General features: G+C 35.7%; 1 protein-coding gene across 1 annotated transcript in view; it reads left to right on the top strand.

Moving 5' to 3' along the window:
• LOC136025011 (histone-lysine N-methyltransferase, H3 lysine-79 specific-like) overlaps positions 1-19,787 on the top strand; it is a 469,133-nt gene extending 449,346 nt beyond the window's left edge. Inside the window, exons 17-20 of the mRNA XM_065700640.1 lie at positions 5,807-6,042; positions 7,710-7,918; positions 15,490-15,579; positions 19,435-19,787. Of these exons, the coding sequence (XP_065556712.1) occupies positions 5,807-6,042; positions 7,710-7,918; positions 15,490-15,579; positions 19,435-19,694 (795 nt within the window). The 3' untranslated portion in view covers positions 19,695-19,787. The remainder of the gene's footprint in view (positions 1-5,806; positions 6,043-7,709; positions 7,919-15,489; positions 15,580-19,434) is intronic.
• Positions 19,788-20,073: the final 286 nt, after the last annotated feature.

The raw sequence follows: 20,073 nt of genomic DNA, 5'->3' as shown, positions 1-20,073 counted from the left end.
TTGGTTGTTCTACAATTAACATTACCACGTAACTTGCATGCAAATTTTTTATTATACAATGTACTCTTAAAAGAAGTCCGTGGGACAAAATGATCTTGGCAAAGAAAACAACGACTTTTACACTTACTAACTTTCAAAAAATCGTTCCGAGTTCCCAGGCTAATATTTGTGTTTTGTTGCATAAAAAGTTATTGAAAATAAATCCAAAACAAACCAACATCCAAATCAAAATCCAACAATCAAAGTCCAAAAAACTTACCAAGGTCAATAGGTCAATAAATACATAAACAAAAACATGAAAGAACATGAAATTTGCATAAGTGCCATCTCACCAATAATTAACAATATCAGGTTAAAAACCTGGACCAGGGTAAAGGTCTGTCAGGGAGAAAACTAAAAAAAATTTTCTCCACCAGCACTGGATCCAACCTGGAATAATATCATGAAAAGAGAAATCACCAATGCAACAGCACAAACACAAAAAAAAAAAAAAAAAAAAAAGAAGACAGAAGGAGAAAAGGAAGACTGTTTTCCTAAATTAGTGATTAATATAGACCAGCACTTGAATGAGGCCTTAACCCTACTCATCCATACGATCACATAGGTCAAACAGCATAGCCACACACAATCAACCATAAAGAATAATCCATGGATTATTAGAATGTGGTTAATTATTATATTAAATGTCAAATTCTCATTACTAATCTTGTAATATTTTGATAATTATCAGAATCCTTTTTCTTCTAAGAAAAAATATTATTTTTGAGCTATGTCAATTACGAAACTTGCATGCATTATAGTAGACATTTATGTTATTAAATTCATAATTGATGGAATTGGTTGGCCAGAATAGATTAATAAAGATAAACCTATGATCCACCCCTTTGCACACACAGAGGAGTCCCCTCCCTTAAGAATTTTTCAAAGGAAGTCGTTCAGAAATTATGGTATACAGACTTATCTATCAACAAATGAACTGGTGTTATTTTTTTACAATTCTAGAAAGAGCTTATGCCAGATTTGCCTCCCACCCACTTGGACTATCTTTCTCGGTTTTTTATACAATTAGCCATAGCTTGATGCCCACACCTACATGATTTTAATGCAATTGCTTTTATAATGATTATAATTTAATGGCTTTAAATGCCATTTTCATATAATTTCACTTTTTTCCTACTTTAAATTCTCCCCTGTAAAACAAGTCTTCATGTCCCTCCTCATTAGAGTCAAACGTTGATTTTGAGCCTAATCAGACCCTTGTGCCGCTTCTGAGCCAATTTTTCTGTTCTGCTGCCTTTTTCTGAAAAAAAAATCTAGGAAAGAACAGATTTTGAAATTCACTAAACTATGGCCAAGGGGAATGAAATCAGCTATTAAGAACTTAAGGAATTATCATAATTTGCGTGGTATTTGAATGTAGGATAATTGTACAAGGCGAAAGGTAAATCAATTCTTTAGCCTGAATTTGGTAAGACAAGCTTCAGTGTCAAACAGTTTTTTTGGGGGGGGGGGGTTACAGGCGTAAATTTCTAAGCTGGTTAGAATATATATTATTTTTGTCGATTCCTGGGCCTTTAATACCCATAGACGCACAAAAATTTTAAATTGTAAGTGGCCTAAGGAATGATCCCTTAAAGTTTCAAGCCAATTGAACGAAAAAAGGTTTGGGCCATGTGTGTGGGCAAGGCGACATTTTTGCAATAGTTTTTTTTTTGGATGCATTGGAATACTCTCGACTCAGAGATTTAAGGATGTAGGGTATTCGGGAGTTTTTTTTTCAGTATTTTCAGGCAAATTAAATTTTTCAAGTTATTTTTTTCGTATATTGGAGTTCTTTTGTTCCGTTCAAGAAATAGCTTTACTCTTTTTGTACTGATAAAAGATAAAAGTAAAAAAAGAGGTTTTATAACGCCATTTCCTAATAAATTTTTGGCACTTTTAATCCAGTCTGTACCTCTGAAAGTCAAAGCCCAATCAAAAAATACTTTCTGTTGGAGTATTTCTGTTGAAACATTGATTTTTCTTTCTTTTTCTTATTTTCGAGCAAGGGGCATCTGATTTTAATACTTAAATGCAAAAGCCTCAAGCTAATGGAAAATCAAATTTTGGATCATATTCAGGGGGGTATAACCTAGAAGGTTATGTAAATTTGGGTCCCCTTGGCCCAGGGATTTGATTTATCAGTTTTAAACTGGCCAAAAACAAATTCTTCCTGTTTTGGGGGTCTCTTAACCCCCTCCTCCCTCCCCTGTAAGCAGTTGAAGTTTTCTTTAACCATGAAATGATCTCTGACAGTGTTCAGTCTATTGGAAAACCAAGACTGCAATGTAAGGTCCTTGCTTCTATGGTTGCATGGGTCATGTGATCCCGGATACTTTCTAATTACTTTGAGTAAACAGCTAAATAAAAATTTTGCACTAATGCCATGCATGGAGGTATGTGTTTAGAATTTAGGAGAGGAATTGGTTTTTCTCTAGTCATTTTGGGACACAACTCCCTCTGTAATAAGTGACTGTAAAACAAATGAACAAAGAGCAATTTGTGGGGGACAAATTGCTCTTAAAATCCGAAGGTAAACCATTAAAGAGAGTGAAAAGTGTTGAGATGGAAAAATTGAGTTTGTTCTACGACTGAAATAAGATTGCCAGGCAGAAAGTCCCAAGATTCAGGCGCGGCAATTCCTGATTATTTAAAGGTAAGGGAATCAGGTTTTTCTTCTTTTTTTAATGAAGATACAAAAAAGATACATTTTAAAATATAGGAGGACGGGTCAATTGTTTTTCTATTTTTAAAATGAAAATACCAACTAAAACTGAATTTTGCAAAATCCTGGAGGGAGACTCAGGGATAGGACCTTAAATATTGCCTTGTTCCATTTGACTTTTTGGTCATTTTTTTTTATTTTGAATTTGCTGTTATTTTTCTCTTAAAAATAATTGTGTTTTTATTTTAAACACAAAATAAATATTTGATAGCAAATAAAGATTTTTTAAATAGAAATAAATATTACTAAGAAAAAAAAATTAAATAGATACGGATCCCATAAATTGAATCTTTTCCCTAAATAAGAGAGTTTTGGGTATTACTCTAAGTTTAGTCTTATCGCAGGCAAAGCAAAATGGTAAAGTAAAGAGTAATGTGGGCACAATGTTTTTTTTTTGTCGGTTTTAGACGATGGCACTTCGTATCGAAAGAGTTATCGTAAAAACTTCAAAAAGGGCTCATTCGATTGGACATTGAAAGGGATAGTGCCCTTTTTGATAGTCGAAAGTGATTGGAGGGCAACTCCCACGCCCAACATTTCCCCAAACACATTTGAGATATCTATTTGGTTAAACGTAGTTGAATAGGCCGAAAATTGTGTCTATGAGGATGACACCCCCACCCCACAGCCCTCAGGGCAAGGGTTGTAAGTTATGCCCTGGTGGCATTTAATGTTTTATATAGAAACAGCGATTGCAATAAGCTTCGGATATGGCTCATTAGATTGGTAACCAGAAGTTGTAGTGCCCTCTTTAAGATTCAGAGCAATCGGAGGGTGGATACCCCCTAAACCCCCACCTCATAGTTTCCCAAAATGCAAGTAATAGAAATTTTGAGATGGCCATTTGTTGTTGTAGAAACTTTCTAGAAAGGCTCATTCGATTGGAAATCAAAGGGGCTAGTGGCCCTTTTAATTGTTGAAAGTGATAAGAGGGCAACAAACCTCCTTCCAAGGCCCACCATTTCCCCAAATACATCGAATCAAAATTTTTAGAAACTTATTTTGTTCAGCGTATTTGAAAGGCTCAGAAACTGTGTCTTTGAGGATGACAAGCCCTCAAAGCCCTCAGGGCAAAGGTTGTAAGTTATGTCCTTTGAGCATATAAATTTTTTATAGAAAGGGTTGTTGTATAAGCTTCTCATTAGAAGAGGCTCATTGGATTGATGATCAGAAGTTCTAGTACCCGTTTTAAGATTCAAGATGATCAGAAGGCATATACCCCCCCCCCCACACGTCGTGTTTTCCTGAAATGCATCTGAGATAACTTTTGAGATGGCCATTTATTGTTGTAGAAACTTCTAAAAAGCCTTATTCAATTGGAAATCGAAATGTCTAGTGTCTCTTTTAATAGTCAAAAGTGATTAGATGGCAACTAACCCCCCTCCCACACCCACCATTTCCCCGAACACACCCAATCAAAATTCTTAGATAGTCATTTTGTTTAGCGTAGTTGAAAGATCAGGAAATTATTTCTTTGAGGATGACAACCCCCTCCCCCACAGCCCTTAGGGTAAGGGTTGTATACTCTGGTAGCATATAAAGTTTTCATAGAAAGGGTGGTCGTACAAACTTCGAAGTGGACAACCCTTTTTAAGATTCAAGGTGAGGATAGGTAAGATTCAAGGGAGGATAACCCTCCCCCACATACCTCGTATTTTCCTAAAATGTATCTGATAAAAATTTTGAGATGGCCATTTGTTGTTGTAGAAACTTCAAAGAAGGCTCATTCGATTGGAAATTGAAAGTTTTTTTTTAATAGTCAAAATTGATTGGAGGGCAACAACCCCCCCCCCCCACGTTTATCTCATCAAAATTCAAAATTCAAATCTCATAAAAATTTTGAGATAGCCATTTTGTTCAGCGCAGTTGAAAGGTCTGAAAATTATGTCATTGAGAATGACACACACACACACCCCTATAGCCCTCAGCGTAAGGGTTGTAAGTTATGCCCCGAGGGCATATAAGTTTTTTTCATGGAAAAGGTGGTCGTTTAGACTCATTGGTTGGGAAATAAGATGTTCTAGTTCCCTTTTTAAGAGTCAAAGTGATGGGGGGCACCCACCTCCTCCCTCCACCTACATTGTATTTTCCCCAAATGCATCCGACGAAATTTTGAGATAGTCATTTGTCCAAAAATAGTACAAAGTTCATATAATAAGGTCTTTGGGTAAGTTATGCCTGGGGCATATAAGGTTCTTATGGAACGGGTTGTCGCATAAACTTTGGATCAGACGGAGGTCATTTGATTGGAAGTTGGAAGTTTTAGTGCTCTATTTTAATAGTCAAAAGTGAATGGAGAGCAATCATCTCCCTCTTCCATCGTTCTCTCCAAAATATGTCCAATCAAAATTTTAAGAAATCTATTTCGTTCAGCCTTGTTGAAAGGTCCATTAATTATTTATTTGGAGATGTCAACCTTCCTGCAGTCCTCAGGTGAAGGGCTGTAAGTTAGACCATTCGTTCATTGTTTACACCTAGTATGTGTTATTGAGAAAGGTATGCATGTTTGAGCTTTACTTTCCAAGAAGACGAAGGGTGGTCAGGTGAGACTTTCAGAGAATATTGGGGGGAGTGTTGAGCTAAATAAGAACATGTTATGCATATACGGAATGTCAAAAGGGAGAACACAGGAATAACTGAATATATTGATTTGGAAAATTCAGTAAATAATAAGGGAGACAAAGAAGAAAAAAAGGCAATATTTGCATGCTATCAATACTACTACAACAAGCACAAAAGTACTAAAGTACAAAAGCGCTATTTATGTTCTGGTCATGAGAACGAATAAAGGCTAGCAGCCCTATTCATGTTAATTTTAGCTCATTTTGAGTTTGACTCGGCTATTTATTATAATTTTTGTTCGTTTTGAGTTTCATTTGTTTATTGATAGTGATTTATGGTAGTTTTACGCTTGGAAGATTATTTGACTTTATTTCTGCTTGTTCTTGGCTTAATGGAGTGCTTTACTTTTCTCTGAAAACATGTTTTTTGGAAAAAGTTTTTTAAATTAATTGAATAAAAGAACTGGATTATTTTTACTAGGAACAACATTTTCAAGAAGAGAAAGAGCGACAGGAACAAGAAAGGCGCAAAAAGCAGCAACAGGAAGAAAAACGACGAGAAGCTGAAGAAGAGAAAAGGAAAAAAGCGATTAATGAAGAAATATGTCGAATTGAAGAAGAAAGGCGTCGTTTAAAAGAGGAAAAACAACAAGCAGAAGAAAAAAAAATTAAGGAAGAGGAAATCAGACTGCTGAAAGTCCAAGAGGAATGGTTGAAGTAAGTACTAGTGTATATTTTAGCATATATATTGTCCCATTTTTTAGCGCCAAACGAACATTTCGGCTGAAACAGGATCAAAACACTATCAGTTGAAAATTCTTGAAGATTAAACTCCTCGATTTAGGCTTGTAAAAATCTATATATTAAGCTTTCTTGTTTCAGTGACCAATAAGCCACGAGATAATAGTCATTTTTTAGAGATGATAATCATTCTTATATGAATATTTTATTTGAATATAAAAAAAGGGAATTTGAAGGAGGATGTGAAGGAGACTTGGATCAGACAGTTTGTAGTAACAAACTATAAGCAAATACTATAACAAGAATTATATTTTTGTGTCCATTCTAAATATGCCAGATTTACAAATTCTGAAATTACTCATCGAAGATATTAACAAGTAAAAATTTGTGTAACTCTAGAAGGAGGGATTAAACTCCCCCAAAACGGCACATAATCTTTAAAAAAATATATATGCAGTGAAGTTGAACATGTATGAAAACCATAAAGTCATTATCTACAAAATACAATTTTTTTTTATTTTCCCAAAGAAGGATTGTCATTCGTGAATGTTTGTTTTCTCCCCAGGGTTGAAGCAGTGGTCGTAAGTTTTCAAGTAAAAAAAAGCTCTTTGACCCCTTTATAAGAAAAAAAATAGGTCATGGCCAATTAAATTGACCATCCATCATTTTGGCCCTTAAAACTCAATTTTGAATACCACAAAAACGCTGAAGTTCTCCTGCATGAGAACCCTAATGCTGTTATCGACAGAACCAGAATTCCCAACCAGTCCCTTATTTAAGTTACTGGGCTGATCCAGTCTCTTTCGCTGAGTCTTTCCTTATCTAATCTTAGGTACACCTAAATTAAGCCGTCCCCCGAAAACTGGGCTTTTTTCGACTTTATTTGGCTACTAAAGAACATTACTTGTAGAATAGCTGTGGTGGATCTAAGCCATGAATTGACTTTCTCCCAAGTAAAGCTCTGGGCCAGATTGGGATGAAGGTTTATATGGGATAAAACTTGGTTCTTTCTGAGTTGGTTCTTTCCGAGCTTTTGACACAGCTGGTTAATCCTTGTCGGCTTTTCTCGATTAGTTTCTTTGCTGAAAGATGAACGTACACTCGATGCTCCATTAGAGGGACAAGGTGTTTCTTTAAAGGCCTCTCTAATGGCTCAGAATAGTCTTCCTGAAAGCAATGATCAGTATCAGAGGTGTGCTCTAGTGCAGACAGAAATCTAGTTCACGCAGATAGATAACTTAAATAATTTAGATAACTAAATTACCTTACATACTGGTATTAGTTTTCTCCCACCCAAATAGTCGAATTTTAAAAATGATATTTTAGAGTATTCTAAAACTTTTGAATTCTAGAATTGTTAGTCATTTGGAAAATTGGAAATTAATATCAATTGTATTAATTAATAATAAAACAATTGTAAACAAATTACTCTTCCATAAATTTCTTTTTATGCCAGTTTATTAATAAACATAAAAACTTCAAATAGGATAAGTATAACATTACATTAAATTCAAAGGTTGCTTTGGCAGCGCTACCTACATTGAGAGACGTAGCTTTTTGTTGAAATTAATTTTTAATTAATGTTGAAATAATTTTGAATTAAAAGTAATTAGTTAGAAATTATACAGCATCCTCTGTTTTAGATCCAAACATAAAGAAGAGATGTCCTTACTTGAGAAAAAGCGCAATGACGCACTAAAGCAAATCCAATCCCAAACAACTCATAGGAACTTGACTTTAAACAGTTCTTTGGTGAAGAATGATAGCAGCTTGGATGAAACAACAGACGCAGATCATATTGAAGATGCCCTTAAAGAAGAACCACAAAAAGGGCTAAATCCTGCATTGTCAGGTAAGAAGAAGGGACTATTTGTGGCACATAGTGTCTTAAAGGGAAAAATGTGTCAGTAAAGAATATCGAGCAGGAAACCCAAGCTGATATTTAAGACAGACTAGAAAAAATTGTCACGAATATTGACTGAAATGGTTGTTCTTAAATTGACCAAACTAACAACATACCGCAATTCTGTTGAATCTCAACTGCAATTCTGTTCTTTTTTTTAATATTACTCATTTCATAATTTCTTTTTATTTTCAAAATAGATAAAACAAGAAGCAAATTAGTATAAAGTTGATAAAACAAGGTTGTTTAAAAGGAATTTGGGTAAGAACTTGATTATTTTTTTTTTTTTTTTTTTTTTTTGCAAAAAATCCCTAATCTCAGATAATTTCTACTTCTGGTCTGTGTTCATTTTCCGAGTCTAGCTAATTCTTATTTTCTCGCAAACACTTATTTGGTGGTTTTCATTTATTTACAATATTATTGAAATGCAAAGCCGCATTTTCAGCTCGCAATCTCATTTCGCCTTCTCAGCCCACCTTCACCACTCCACCTTCTTGAAGAGCAAATTATTAACAACAAGTATAAAGTGTATCAAAAGTATGTTCAACATCATTATTCTAATCCACCATTTCAAATAAGCTTTTGTTGGTCCTGCAGAAAATTCTGGAATGACAGAGCTCATGGCAAATATTTCTTCCATTGTTCAATGCAGCATCTCAAATCTGCCATAATATGAAGAGGACATTACCAAACTATTTCAAAAAGGATTGCTTGTGTTGTATGGTAGAAAAAACAGTGAATTCCTGACATTGAATAACCTGCGAGTGTATTTATTCCACCAAAAGAAAGTCTTGAATTGTTTTCCTTCAACGGAGAGCTCCTTTAAATATCTCATAAAGTGTGCCCTTCTACTGTTCCATTGGATTTTGGCTGGGCCTTTATTAAGTCTGAAGGAGTAGTGGTTGTTGCAATTGCCACTTTGCTACAGTGCCATCCCTCAGTGATGTCTGTGAAAACCTACTGCTCTTGTAAAAATGTCTGCAAGGCCGACTGTTTCTTCTTGGCTGTGAAAGACTGATCTTCTTTGTGCCAGCACGGGAAGCTGCCTCATTATTTCTGATGAAAAATGATTTTTCTTTTTTATTTCACGTATTGAATAGCTGAGATTAAATGATTTACATTCCCTAAGAAAAAAAAGATCATAGCAGTCACAGGTGTAGTTTCAGAAAAAAATTTGGAGGCAAACTTAAGAATTTTGGCTACTTAATGGTGGAAAACTTGAAGTTAGTCAGTGAGAAGTGTATTTTCTAACATTTACTTCTTAACAACCTATTTTAGCCAGCAAAAATAATTTCAAAACGTAATATTATTCCAAAAGCAGCTAAGTTGTTTAGTATAGCATCAGTCATCACCCTTAGACAGTACAAAGGTCAAAGGTACTAACGTAAACTTCACGTTTTTTTTATCTTTAAATATGTGTATAAAAGGTTGAGCTTCAAGTAAGCTCAGAGATCCAGGACCGTGGCACAGCATCAGCATCTTTAGTGAGTCATGAACTATTATCATTACCTGATCTATCGTTATGCTGTGTTGGGCCTCATTTTGTTCTGCTAATTTCATTGATTAGATGACTGTTGGGTGTCGTGAAAGTTAAGAATTTACTCGTGTTACATTATCAAAGATGAAACATTTGAAAGTTGGGGGTCCTGAGGGTCACGGCTCCCGACAGATTCGTGATCAGCCGCGTGAACTGACCAGAATCTGTTCTCCAACAAGTTGTACCTTTTACAACAGAAGGGTGGGGGTCAAGATTCTTGCACTTGGTGCCTGGACAAAAAAAAATAGAACTTCTAATTTTTCATCCAAATAAGCCTTCTTCAAAGTTCATACAACCATCCTTTCCATAAGCAATGGACAACTAGCATAACTTATAACCCTTTCCCCATGAGCTGGGAGGAATCTGTCCACCCTGGGGCTATAGTGTTGTTTTTTTCTTCTGACTATTTTGAACAAAATGGCTATCTAAAAATTTTGATTGATCCGAAAAGGGGAAAAAGTTGTAAGGGGGAGGACTCCTCCATAAAAACCTTAAATGCCCTGGATCATAACTTACAACCCTTCCTCCTGTGCTCTGGGGGGCTCTGTAAACCCTGGAGGCATTGTTATATGATCTTTAGTCTGTTTTGAATAAAAGAGCTATCTTGATATTTCGATTGGAAGTGTTCGGGGAAAAGAAGGCGTCACGAGGGGAGATAGTTGCCTTCCATTCATTATTAACTCTGAAAAGAGCTAGAACTTTCTATTTCCAATCAAATGAGCCTCCTCCAAAGATTATACGAACACCTTTTTATGGCACTTGGTATTTACCAAGTGACATATAACGATTGCAATTTCTGTTGGTCTGTTAGTCGATCTGTCTGTCTGTCCCGATTTTGCTTTTTTCGGCACTTCCAGATAAGCTAGGACAATGAAATTTTGTAAGCATATCAGAAATCAGACCAGATTAACTTAGAAATAGTCGTTTCCCCGATTCAACCATCTGGGGGAAGTGGGAGGGGGGGGGTAATTGGGAAAAACTAGAAAAATGAGGTATTTTTAGCTTACGAACGGGTGATCGGATCTTAATGAAAATTAATATTTAGAAGAATATTGTGTCTCACAGCTTTTATTTTAAATCCCGATCGGATACGGTGACATTGAGGGGGGGGAATTGGAGGGGGAAACCTGAAATCTTGGAAAACGCTTAGAGTGGAGGCATCGGGATGAAACTTGGTAGGAAAAATAAGCACAAGTCCTAGATACGGGATTGACATAACCAGAACGGATCCGCTCTCTTTGAGGGATGTGGCGGGGGGGCTGGTAATTTGGAAAAATTAGAAAAAATGAGGTATTTTTAACTTACGAACAAGTGATTTGATCTTAAAGATATTTTATATTTAGAAGCATCTCGTAACTTAAACCTCTTATTTTAAATATCGATTGGATCCAGTGCCATTTTGGGGAATTGAGGGGGGATTGGAAATCTTTGAAAACGCTTAGAGTGGAGAGATCGGGATGAAACTTGTTGGGAAGAATAAGCACAAGTCCTAAATACGTGATTGACATAACCAGACCAGATATGATCTCTTTGGGGGAGTTGGGGGGCCTAATTTGGTAATTCAGAAAAATTAGAAAAAATTAGGTATTTTCAACTTATGAACTGGTGATTCAATCCTAATGAAATTTGATTTTCGAATAAACCTCGTGTCTCGGAGCTCTTATTTTAAATCTGGGCCTGATCCGGTGACATTGGGGGGGAATTGGAAGAAGAAACCGGAAATTTTGGGAAACGTTTCGAGTGCAGAGATTGTGATGACACTTGGTGGGAGGAATAAGCTCAAGTCCTAGATAAGTGATTGAAATATCCAGACCGGATTGACTCTCTTCTGTGGAGCGTGGGGGGGGGGGGAATTAGAAAAAATGAGGTTTTTTAACAGGGTATCAGATCTTGATGAAATTTGATATATAGAAGGGTCTTGTACTTCTCTTGTTTAAAATCCCGATCAGATCCGGTGACATTGGGGGGAGATGGAGCAGGAAACCGGAAATCCTGGAAAACGTGAAAATTGAGGTATCTTTATCTTCAGAATGGGTTATCAGATCTTAATGAAACTTGATATATAGAAAGATCTTATACCTCAGATGCTCCAATTTCAATTCAAATTGGATCCGGGGATTTAGGGGGGTGAGGGGAGAAACAGAAATCTTGGGAACCGGAAATCTTAGAAAACGCTTAGAGTGGAGAGATCGGGATAAAATTTGTTGGAAAGAATAAGCCCAAGTTCTATATACATTATTGACATAATCGGACCAGATATGCTCTCTTTGGGGGAGATGGGGGGTGGGATTTCCATTGCTTTGGTGAGTTCGGTGTTTCTGGACGTAATAAGACGATGAAAATTGATAGGCGTGTCAGGGACTAGCACAACTTGCCTTGATAACAGTTGTTTCCCCAATTTAACCATGTGGGGGGCTGGAGGGAGTGAAAAACATTGAAAAAAATGAAGTATTTTTAACTTACGAATAGGTGATCAAATCTTAATGAAACTTGATAATTAGAAGGATCTCGTGTCTCAGAGCTCTTATTTTAAATCCCGACCGTATCCGGTGATATTGAGGGGAGTTACAGCGGGAAACTGGAAATCTTAGAAAACGCTTAGAGTGGAGAGATTGGGATGAAATTTGGTGGGAAGAATAAGCACAAGTCCTAGATACGTGATTGACATAATTGGAATGAATCTTCTCTCTTTGGGGGAGTCGGGGGGATGTTAATTCAGAAAAACTAGAAAAATTGAGGTATTTTTAACTTACGAACGGGCGACCGGATCTAAATGGAATTAGATATTTAGAAGGAATCTATGTCTCAAAGCTCTTACTTTATTTTCCGACTAGATCTGGTTTCATTGGGGGGAGTTGGAGGGGGAAACCCGACATCTTGGAAAACGCTTAGTATGGAGAGATCGGGATGAAACTTGGTGGGTAGAATAAGACAATGTCGTAAATACGTGATTGACGTAACCGGACTGGATTCGCTCTCTTTGGGGAGATAGGGGGGTCCAGTGCTTTGGCGAGTCCAGTGCTTCTGGACGTGCTATGACGATAAAAATTGGTAGGCGTTTCAGGGACCTTCACAAATTGACTTGATAAAATCGTTTTCCCTGATTCGACCATCTCTGGGATTGAAGGATGAGGAAAAATTAGAAAAAATGAGGTATTTTTAACGTACGAATGGGTGAAAGGATCTTAATGAATTCTGATATTTAGAACGACCTCGTGTCTTATAGCTCTGATTTTCCTTTTAAATCAGTCTATTGATTCTTAGAATGTGCTAGATCTCATGTCATATGGGATTTTGGCTCTTGGCTCTTCTGACCTCGTCACAAGTGCCATATGAGCTCTTAGCACTTGTCTATAGAAACTTTGTATTTCCCAGGGACATAACTCAAAACCCTCGCTCTCGGGCTAGGGGTTTGTTCACCCCAGAGGCATTGTTATGTGTGCTTTGGACTATTTTGAACAAAATAAAATAAGTGAAATAAAGTCTTGAACCGTTGGGCTTTCAGCAATTGATATCATTATATATCAAATATTCAGTTTGATTTTATTAGTTTTGCACTTGCTTTGTGTTTGTTTGCTATATTTTTTTATTCAGTTTCTGTTCATTTTGGGTTTTATTCATTCCTTAACAGTAATTTCTACTTGTTTTGAATATTAATTATTATGGGATTTCCGCTCATCTTAAGTTATATATCGCCTTTACTTTTCTTTGAAAAACTTCTTTCCAGAAATTTGTTTTGACTAATTACTTAAAAGGGCACTAGAACTTATTATTTCTGTTCAAACGAGCCCACTCCTAATCTCTTAGGACCACTGGCTCAATAATATCACCCCTGGGAAAAACAAAAAAAAAAACAAATAAACTTACTATTCGTTACCACAAAATGTTTGATACGAATAATACTGAATGGAAGAATGACCGAGCAAAACAAATTACGGCAAAATTATTGTCTTAAAATCCTTGCCACAATGAGAAATAAGAAATTTATTTATTTGACGGAAAAACAAACAGTATTACATTAAAGTCGATTGGTTTTGAAAGTGGGAAATTAAAAAAAAATATATTTTCATATTAGTGGGGAATCAAAGAATTTTTTGTAGAGGAAGGGAAAATGGACATTTTAAAGGCCCCTTTACCTCACCTATGACTAAGAGAAAAATAGTTAAAACTGTTCATAATAAAGAAAATATGAATTTTAATATGTTTGGAAAGGAGGGGAAGGGCTAGCTGACTTTATACTAATCTATCAACCAAAAAAAGAAACTAAAATTGTAATAATTACTCAAATAATCATTTTTAAAACAGAAAATTTCTTATTTTTTCCATATTGATCGATCAAAATTCAATATGGACGATCAAATTCAACAAAATACCAATTTTTTGGTAAAATTTAAGATAATATTTTCAACACAAGACCTCGGAGGGGCTTCAGCCTCTTAGCCCCTTCCCCCATCAAATAGGACCAAAATTGTACCAAAAGACAATTTTGAGGTATTACTAAACCATAAAAAAAACCTAATTTGTTACCTCCAAGTTACAAAAGACTTACTTTCGTGTGGTTGTGCATTTATCCCTAAAAATATGTGCAGTCCATATAAAACAAACAGTTATGATACACCGTTTATTCAGTAATGCCCAGAGCTACAAAGTATTGCATAGTTGAAGACCAGCAATTAGGAGAAGGTCATTGGATGTTTTCACGGGTAGATTGGGGGTTAGTTACAACCAACATAGTCAAAATCTCCATGAAAGGTCCTTCAGACAGATAAGATTGGGGGTTTTCCCCCTCAACAGGGGGATACTGGGGAATTTCGATTGGCTCAACTGTCTCCCCTCTAAAGGGTATGCAATATGTTCCTATTCATTGACATAAATATTTTTTTTCCATTTTAACTGGTGTATCTTTGACATTGACATTGGTGTATTCATTGACATAAATATTTCTTTCCATTTAAACTGGTGTATCTTTAACATTGACATTGGTGTATTCATTGACATAAATATTTCTTTCCATTTTAACTGGTGTATCTTTGACATTGACATTGGTTTATTCATTGACAAAAATATTTCTTTCCATTTTAACTGGTGTATCTTTGACATTGACATTGGTGTATTCATTGACATAAATATTTCTTTCCATTTTAACTGGTGTATCTTACTTAGGTTTTTCTATTAGGGTAAATTTTTCAAAAGCATTAAACATAGCACTGACAATAAATGTAAATAGTTTATTAGTATTATCCCACTTTCCTCTTTATTGTTATCCCCGCCCACTCTCCCAAACCCCAAAAAAACTTGGGCTAGTATTCATACTTGAATGACCAACCTTGAACGGGATGAATATATTACAAATCAGTGTGCACCATGGTCAGCTGGGAGGGGTAACAATGCGCCCATATCTATGGAAAGTGTGTTTTTAATGGCCAGCTATAATTTTAAAACATTGAAATATTGGTAAAAAGTTTCTATCCTTTTTCGCATTTGATCTTGTTATATCCTAGTTTTTGTTTGCGTTTCTTTTAAATTTTATTTGGCCCATAGGGTAATTCAGTAGGAATTAGATTTTATTCAGGCCTTAGGACGTAAAAAAAAGGTACAGTATACGGCATTAGACTTTACAGTCCCTACCGGCGGTACTGATCTCCGTTTCTTGGCCCTTCAGCCAGGAAGTGCAATCGGGGGATGGGGGCCAACCATCCTGTGCTTTCGCACATCCTTCCTGTTTACCTTCCCCAGATTTCTCCAGGTACCCGCGTCCTATCAGACAAAGGATCGCAAATCCAGCGCACCAACCGACTCGGCTAGGACGGCTTACGGAAACCCTTAGACGTGCATAGGGAAAATCTTTGCGTATAGCACAGAAGAAGGATACGTAAGATTAAGCTCTTTTTCTCCCTTTTTCCTGGAAAATGCTATCCTATTCATACGCCAAACGTATGTCCTCTAAAAAATAAAGTCAGTAATTAGAACCCATTTCTTGTAGAAGCCAAGCCAGAAAATAGCTTACATAAAGCTACTCGGGTAGCAGCCAAAGAAGGCATAAATGTTTCTAAGACGTATCTTCCGCCTCATGGTAAGTTTCTTACCACTCTTCTATTTTTATTTTTTTGCTTTAATCATGTACTATTATTTCTGTTCTCTAACAATATTTTCTTTCTTCTTTTGTTTTTTTCAGTAACAAAAAAAGGATATTGACAACAAAGAAAAATGAGATAATTTATAAGTAGTAAAAAAAGTAGAAAATTATAAATATTTCAGCCTTCGCTTAGTTGTTAAACATAAGTAAGGAAATAAATATAAAAATAAGTCAGGAAAAAAGAGGCAAAGGCATAAAGGCATGGATAGAGGCATAAAGAGGGCAATACAATGAGGCAAACTTTGAAACTTAAAATAAAAAAAAACGAAACTTTCTCAACTAATGGTGAAAAGGCGATTGAGTGAAAACCCGATGATAAAAGGTGGATTCAAACTTTCAACTGTGAATTTATTTAGTATAATGAGAATTAATTTTGATTTTAAAATGCTAATCTTTGCCCAGATGAGTTAATATCATATTTTTCATTTCCGTTCCGAATCGGAAATTTCATTTCTGTTTCTTTCATGTCATTTCAAGTTCCGAAACTTGATGATACGAAAAATATGAAAGACCAGAATTAATAAGAGTGTAGTAAATGGGACAAAGATAAGTTTTCCTATCATTTCTATTATGCAAGAGTGACTTATTTGTGATATACCAGTATTTGTATTTTTTTTTATTTAAACCGTTTCCTTGAAAACGGGTTGAAGACATTCAACAGGGGTAGTAATGGAGGTGTTATGGATCGAAATGAAGTAGCGCGGGTTGTCATAGACATGCTGGTCTTTTTGGAGCTTTTTGCTTAACTTCATAACTTTTTCGATTGAAGTGTAATGCTCCGTAATATATCTCCTGGTTGCTGGTGGGTCCCTTCAATATAGAAACAACTGCAAGAACCGAGGATTTTAAAAACCCCACTACCGAGAAAAGGGATGCCTATTATCCATGCCATAGTTGACAATGCTGTTTTGTTTAAATTTACAAAGTTTATATAAGGTTTTTTCTCCCATTTTGTCAGTCAGTTTCAGAACAGAGAGTAAAAGAGTTAATGTTTTTCTATTACCCTCCAAAGGAATAGTTTCAATTTCAAATTTTGGTGTTAATGTATCTTTTCCACCTTTTTATTATTTTTGTTTTCCTTTATAGTTCCAGTAATTTGGTAGGGTGGTATATGGTACTACCTTGTCCCTTTTGCTGGTAGGAACTAGTAATATGGCTCTAATGCAAAATAATAAAATTTCATTGAGATAATTTACTTTTTGATCTATGTGAGCTTTATGCATGCTCATAGTCCCTGACCAACTAAGAATAATACAACTCCTTTTACTTAAGGGTGGTGATGGGAGAAAGGTGGAAGTACCTATTGTTGGATTTAGTCTAAAAATTAAACCTTCTTTTTCTTGTTTTCACTGGCCGTGGATTGCCTCCTTTTCCTTGTTGTCCATAGTTTTTTCTTTTGTTTTATGCTATGTGGTCGCCAAGAGAAATTAGAATGACTGAAAAGTTGAGAGAACTGATAAAAATGACAGGAATTTGAAATTGAGAGAAATGATTGGGGAGGAGTTTATAAGATAGATCAGAAAGGGCGCCTTAATGATAGTGTCTGTTTCTGAAAAGCAATTTTGGAATGGTAGTTCTATCCAAAACTTTGCCAAGAAAAAAAAATTCAGAATACTGTTGTTCAAAATATTTTACCGACCAGAGCTGACCTTTCTCCTTTTTATCATCGAGAAACATTGTCTTTCACGTACTAGAAACCTAAAATAAATTTTGGTATTTGTTTCTGTATTGTGTTGGCTAATATTTTCAATTTTGCGTTAAAACTTCTCGAACACATTAACAAGTAGTAGGAATAACCACAAAAACACAAACAACAAAGTCCCTAGAACTGTTACATGGAAGAGTCTTCAAATTTCAGTACCCTTAGCACCACTAGTATTCTTGTTCTCCTTAGTATTCTGCAAAATATTTTGAGTACCCATCTCACTGACCGTATTTCTGACAGTAAACTCTACAATAAAATGGAGTTTAATCTCACTTTCTAAGGCTATAATGAAAAAAAAATTGAGATAGCTAGGACACATTCGAGGTATGAAAGACTGCCAAAGATTGTCCTTGCTGGCCATTCATCTAAGGACAAATGAAAAGCAGGTCGTCCCCGAATGAGGTGGAAAGCGGTCGTGAGGAAGTATTTAGGGAAAGTCGGAAGTTCTTGGGAGAGTGTATAGAGGAAGCTTTGAATTGATTGGGAAGGAGGAGTCTGCGTTGCTGTGTTGGCCTCAGGTGGCTTGGTGCTGCAGGGAGTTGTTAATATTAGTAGTGGTAGTTGGCATAATTTGACGAAGTCTTAGCTAAAATATACCTGAAATCGAAGGACTTATCTGGCATATGCATAATGATACAGGTGAGCAAGAAATTTTTTCTGCTATCCATGGTAAAAATTGTTGCATATTAAAAAAAAACTATAGAAATAATTACCCAAAGCTAAAAACTGTGGCGTCAGCTATCACGGCTACCTCAAAAAGTACGGGTAACTTAAAAGAGTGGAAACTGGCACTAGTGTCGGCAAAAAAAAACCTCAACGCTATTTAGTAATTGGCGACACTATGCATTTTATTCAGTGTAATAATAATAATAATTAATCTAATTTGTGTGGTTTTTCAAATCACTGTAGCAATACGTGTCTGATCTCAGTTCCTGAACAGAAAAAAAGATTACAAAGCTTGAAAAAAATGTCAAATCTTGCCAAACACTACATGGTGTTGATAGGTTTTTCTCGACATTAGCGCCAGTTTGCATTCTTGTAAGTTATCCATGCTCTTTGGGCTATCTCATAATTAAGATTATGGCTCTCTATTACTCTTTTATTGTTGTCACTATTTTCATTTTTTTTGCTTCTTTGCCTTCAATAGAAATTGTTTTCTTGTAAATGTGTTATTCATCACGCTTGTTATAATTCTCTTTTTCCCTTCCCTAATTTTTCCTGTCATCAAAAAGCAGAAATTTGTCTCTTGACGGCTGAACTGTCGTATTTTAAAAACTTTATTTAAAGTGACTCAGCCGCATTTATTAGCTTTACGCTCATGTATGCTTAAAGTCTATAGAATGAAAATTATTGCAAAAAAAGAATTACCCATCACTCTTTACGTTAAAGTTTGACTTTAACGTGTTCTTTAAGAACGACTCTCACAAAAATAAACAAGGACTGTTGATTTGGAATAAGAAGCTTTCTTAAAGGACTAAAAACTTTCGTGCAACGAAAGAAGGAGGTGGAGAGGGTAGCCCCTATCATATATGAAATAATCCTTCTTTGTTTTATTGCCGCTCTTTACTTTCAGCTAACAAAACTTTGCTTTTTTATTTAATTTCCAGCCAAATAGCGGCAAAATCCTGTTCTATTCTCCTGCATTCAAAGTCTTCAACCTTATAAAGGATTTCACCCTGCAATGCTCTTTAATTTCAAATCAACGGTAACAAGCTATAGTAAAAAAAAAATCTTCTTTCCTTGTTTTTCAAAATGGATGCTCAAAATTTCCAGTTGAATGTTTCAGGCCATGACAAATTGATAAGAAACCTGCGTGGATTACCAGCATTTTGATTCTCTTTTCGTAAAAGTTGATATTTTGCGGTAAAAACGGCAGAAAACACCACTTTGGTCAGTAGTCTCTTGTGAATTTTTCAAGGTCTAAACTATACGACGCTCTCTTAGGTATAAAAATATGCTCTAATATGCAAAGTAAGGATAACCTTTGCAAAAAACTCCCTCCTCCACTTCGCTAAAACTAAAAAAACATAAGATTTGTGCTTATGTGTATATTTAATGATTCACTGTCAGATTTGATCTATTTTCAGCAAGAGCTAATAGACCTCTAACTTGCTTCGATGGTATTTCTAAGCAAAAAGGAGGAAATTCCCGTGCAGAAGTTAGCTCATGGAGACGAAGTACTAGTGGTGCTGATGAAAACTTATCTTGGCGCTTGCGTACAAGAGGCGAAAGTAGCGAACGTTGCAGTGGCCAGTTTAAAGATAACCGTCCAAAGCATTTCGAAGAATGTGAGCACAGAGACCACAATGAGTGTGAGCTTGATAGGCATGAACAAGGGCTGGATTAGTCGTGCACTGCAAATACAAAATATTTGGGGTACAGTATTTAAGGTTGTGAAATTACATTTTATATGCTTTTGATTAAACGATACATTTTTTATGGTCCTTCAACTGATTACTGTCAAAAGAGCAGAACCCTAAGAGGTACTGGCTAAAATCTATTGACCATTATAAAGTTAGGAAATTCCATGACTATCTTGAAATATATTAAAGGGGTCAGTGGGGAGATGTGAACAATTTTAGATTTGCATCTTAAAATAAAATAACATCGCAGCCAATACCTCTTGTACCGTGGTGAATTGCCACCATTTCCGCTTAGTGACGGTGTTTTCAATTAAAGAACAGTAAGTTCTCTTCTATTCTTATATGATTAAACCTTCCTATCTT

This window comes from Artemia franciscana, chromosome 1 (assembly GCF_032884065.1).
Source record: "Artemia franciscana chromosome 1, ASM3288406v1, whole genome shotgun sequence".
NCBI classification, from domain to species: domain Eukaryota; kingdom Metazoa; phylum Arthropoda; class Branchiopoda; order Anostraca; family Artemiidae; genus Artemia; species Artemia franciscana.
Note: the sequence above shows the minus strand (reverse complement) of the source record. Positions and strands in the feature narration are given on the sequence as shown.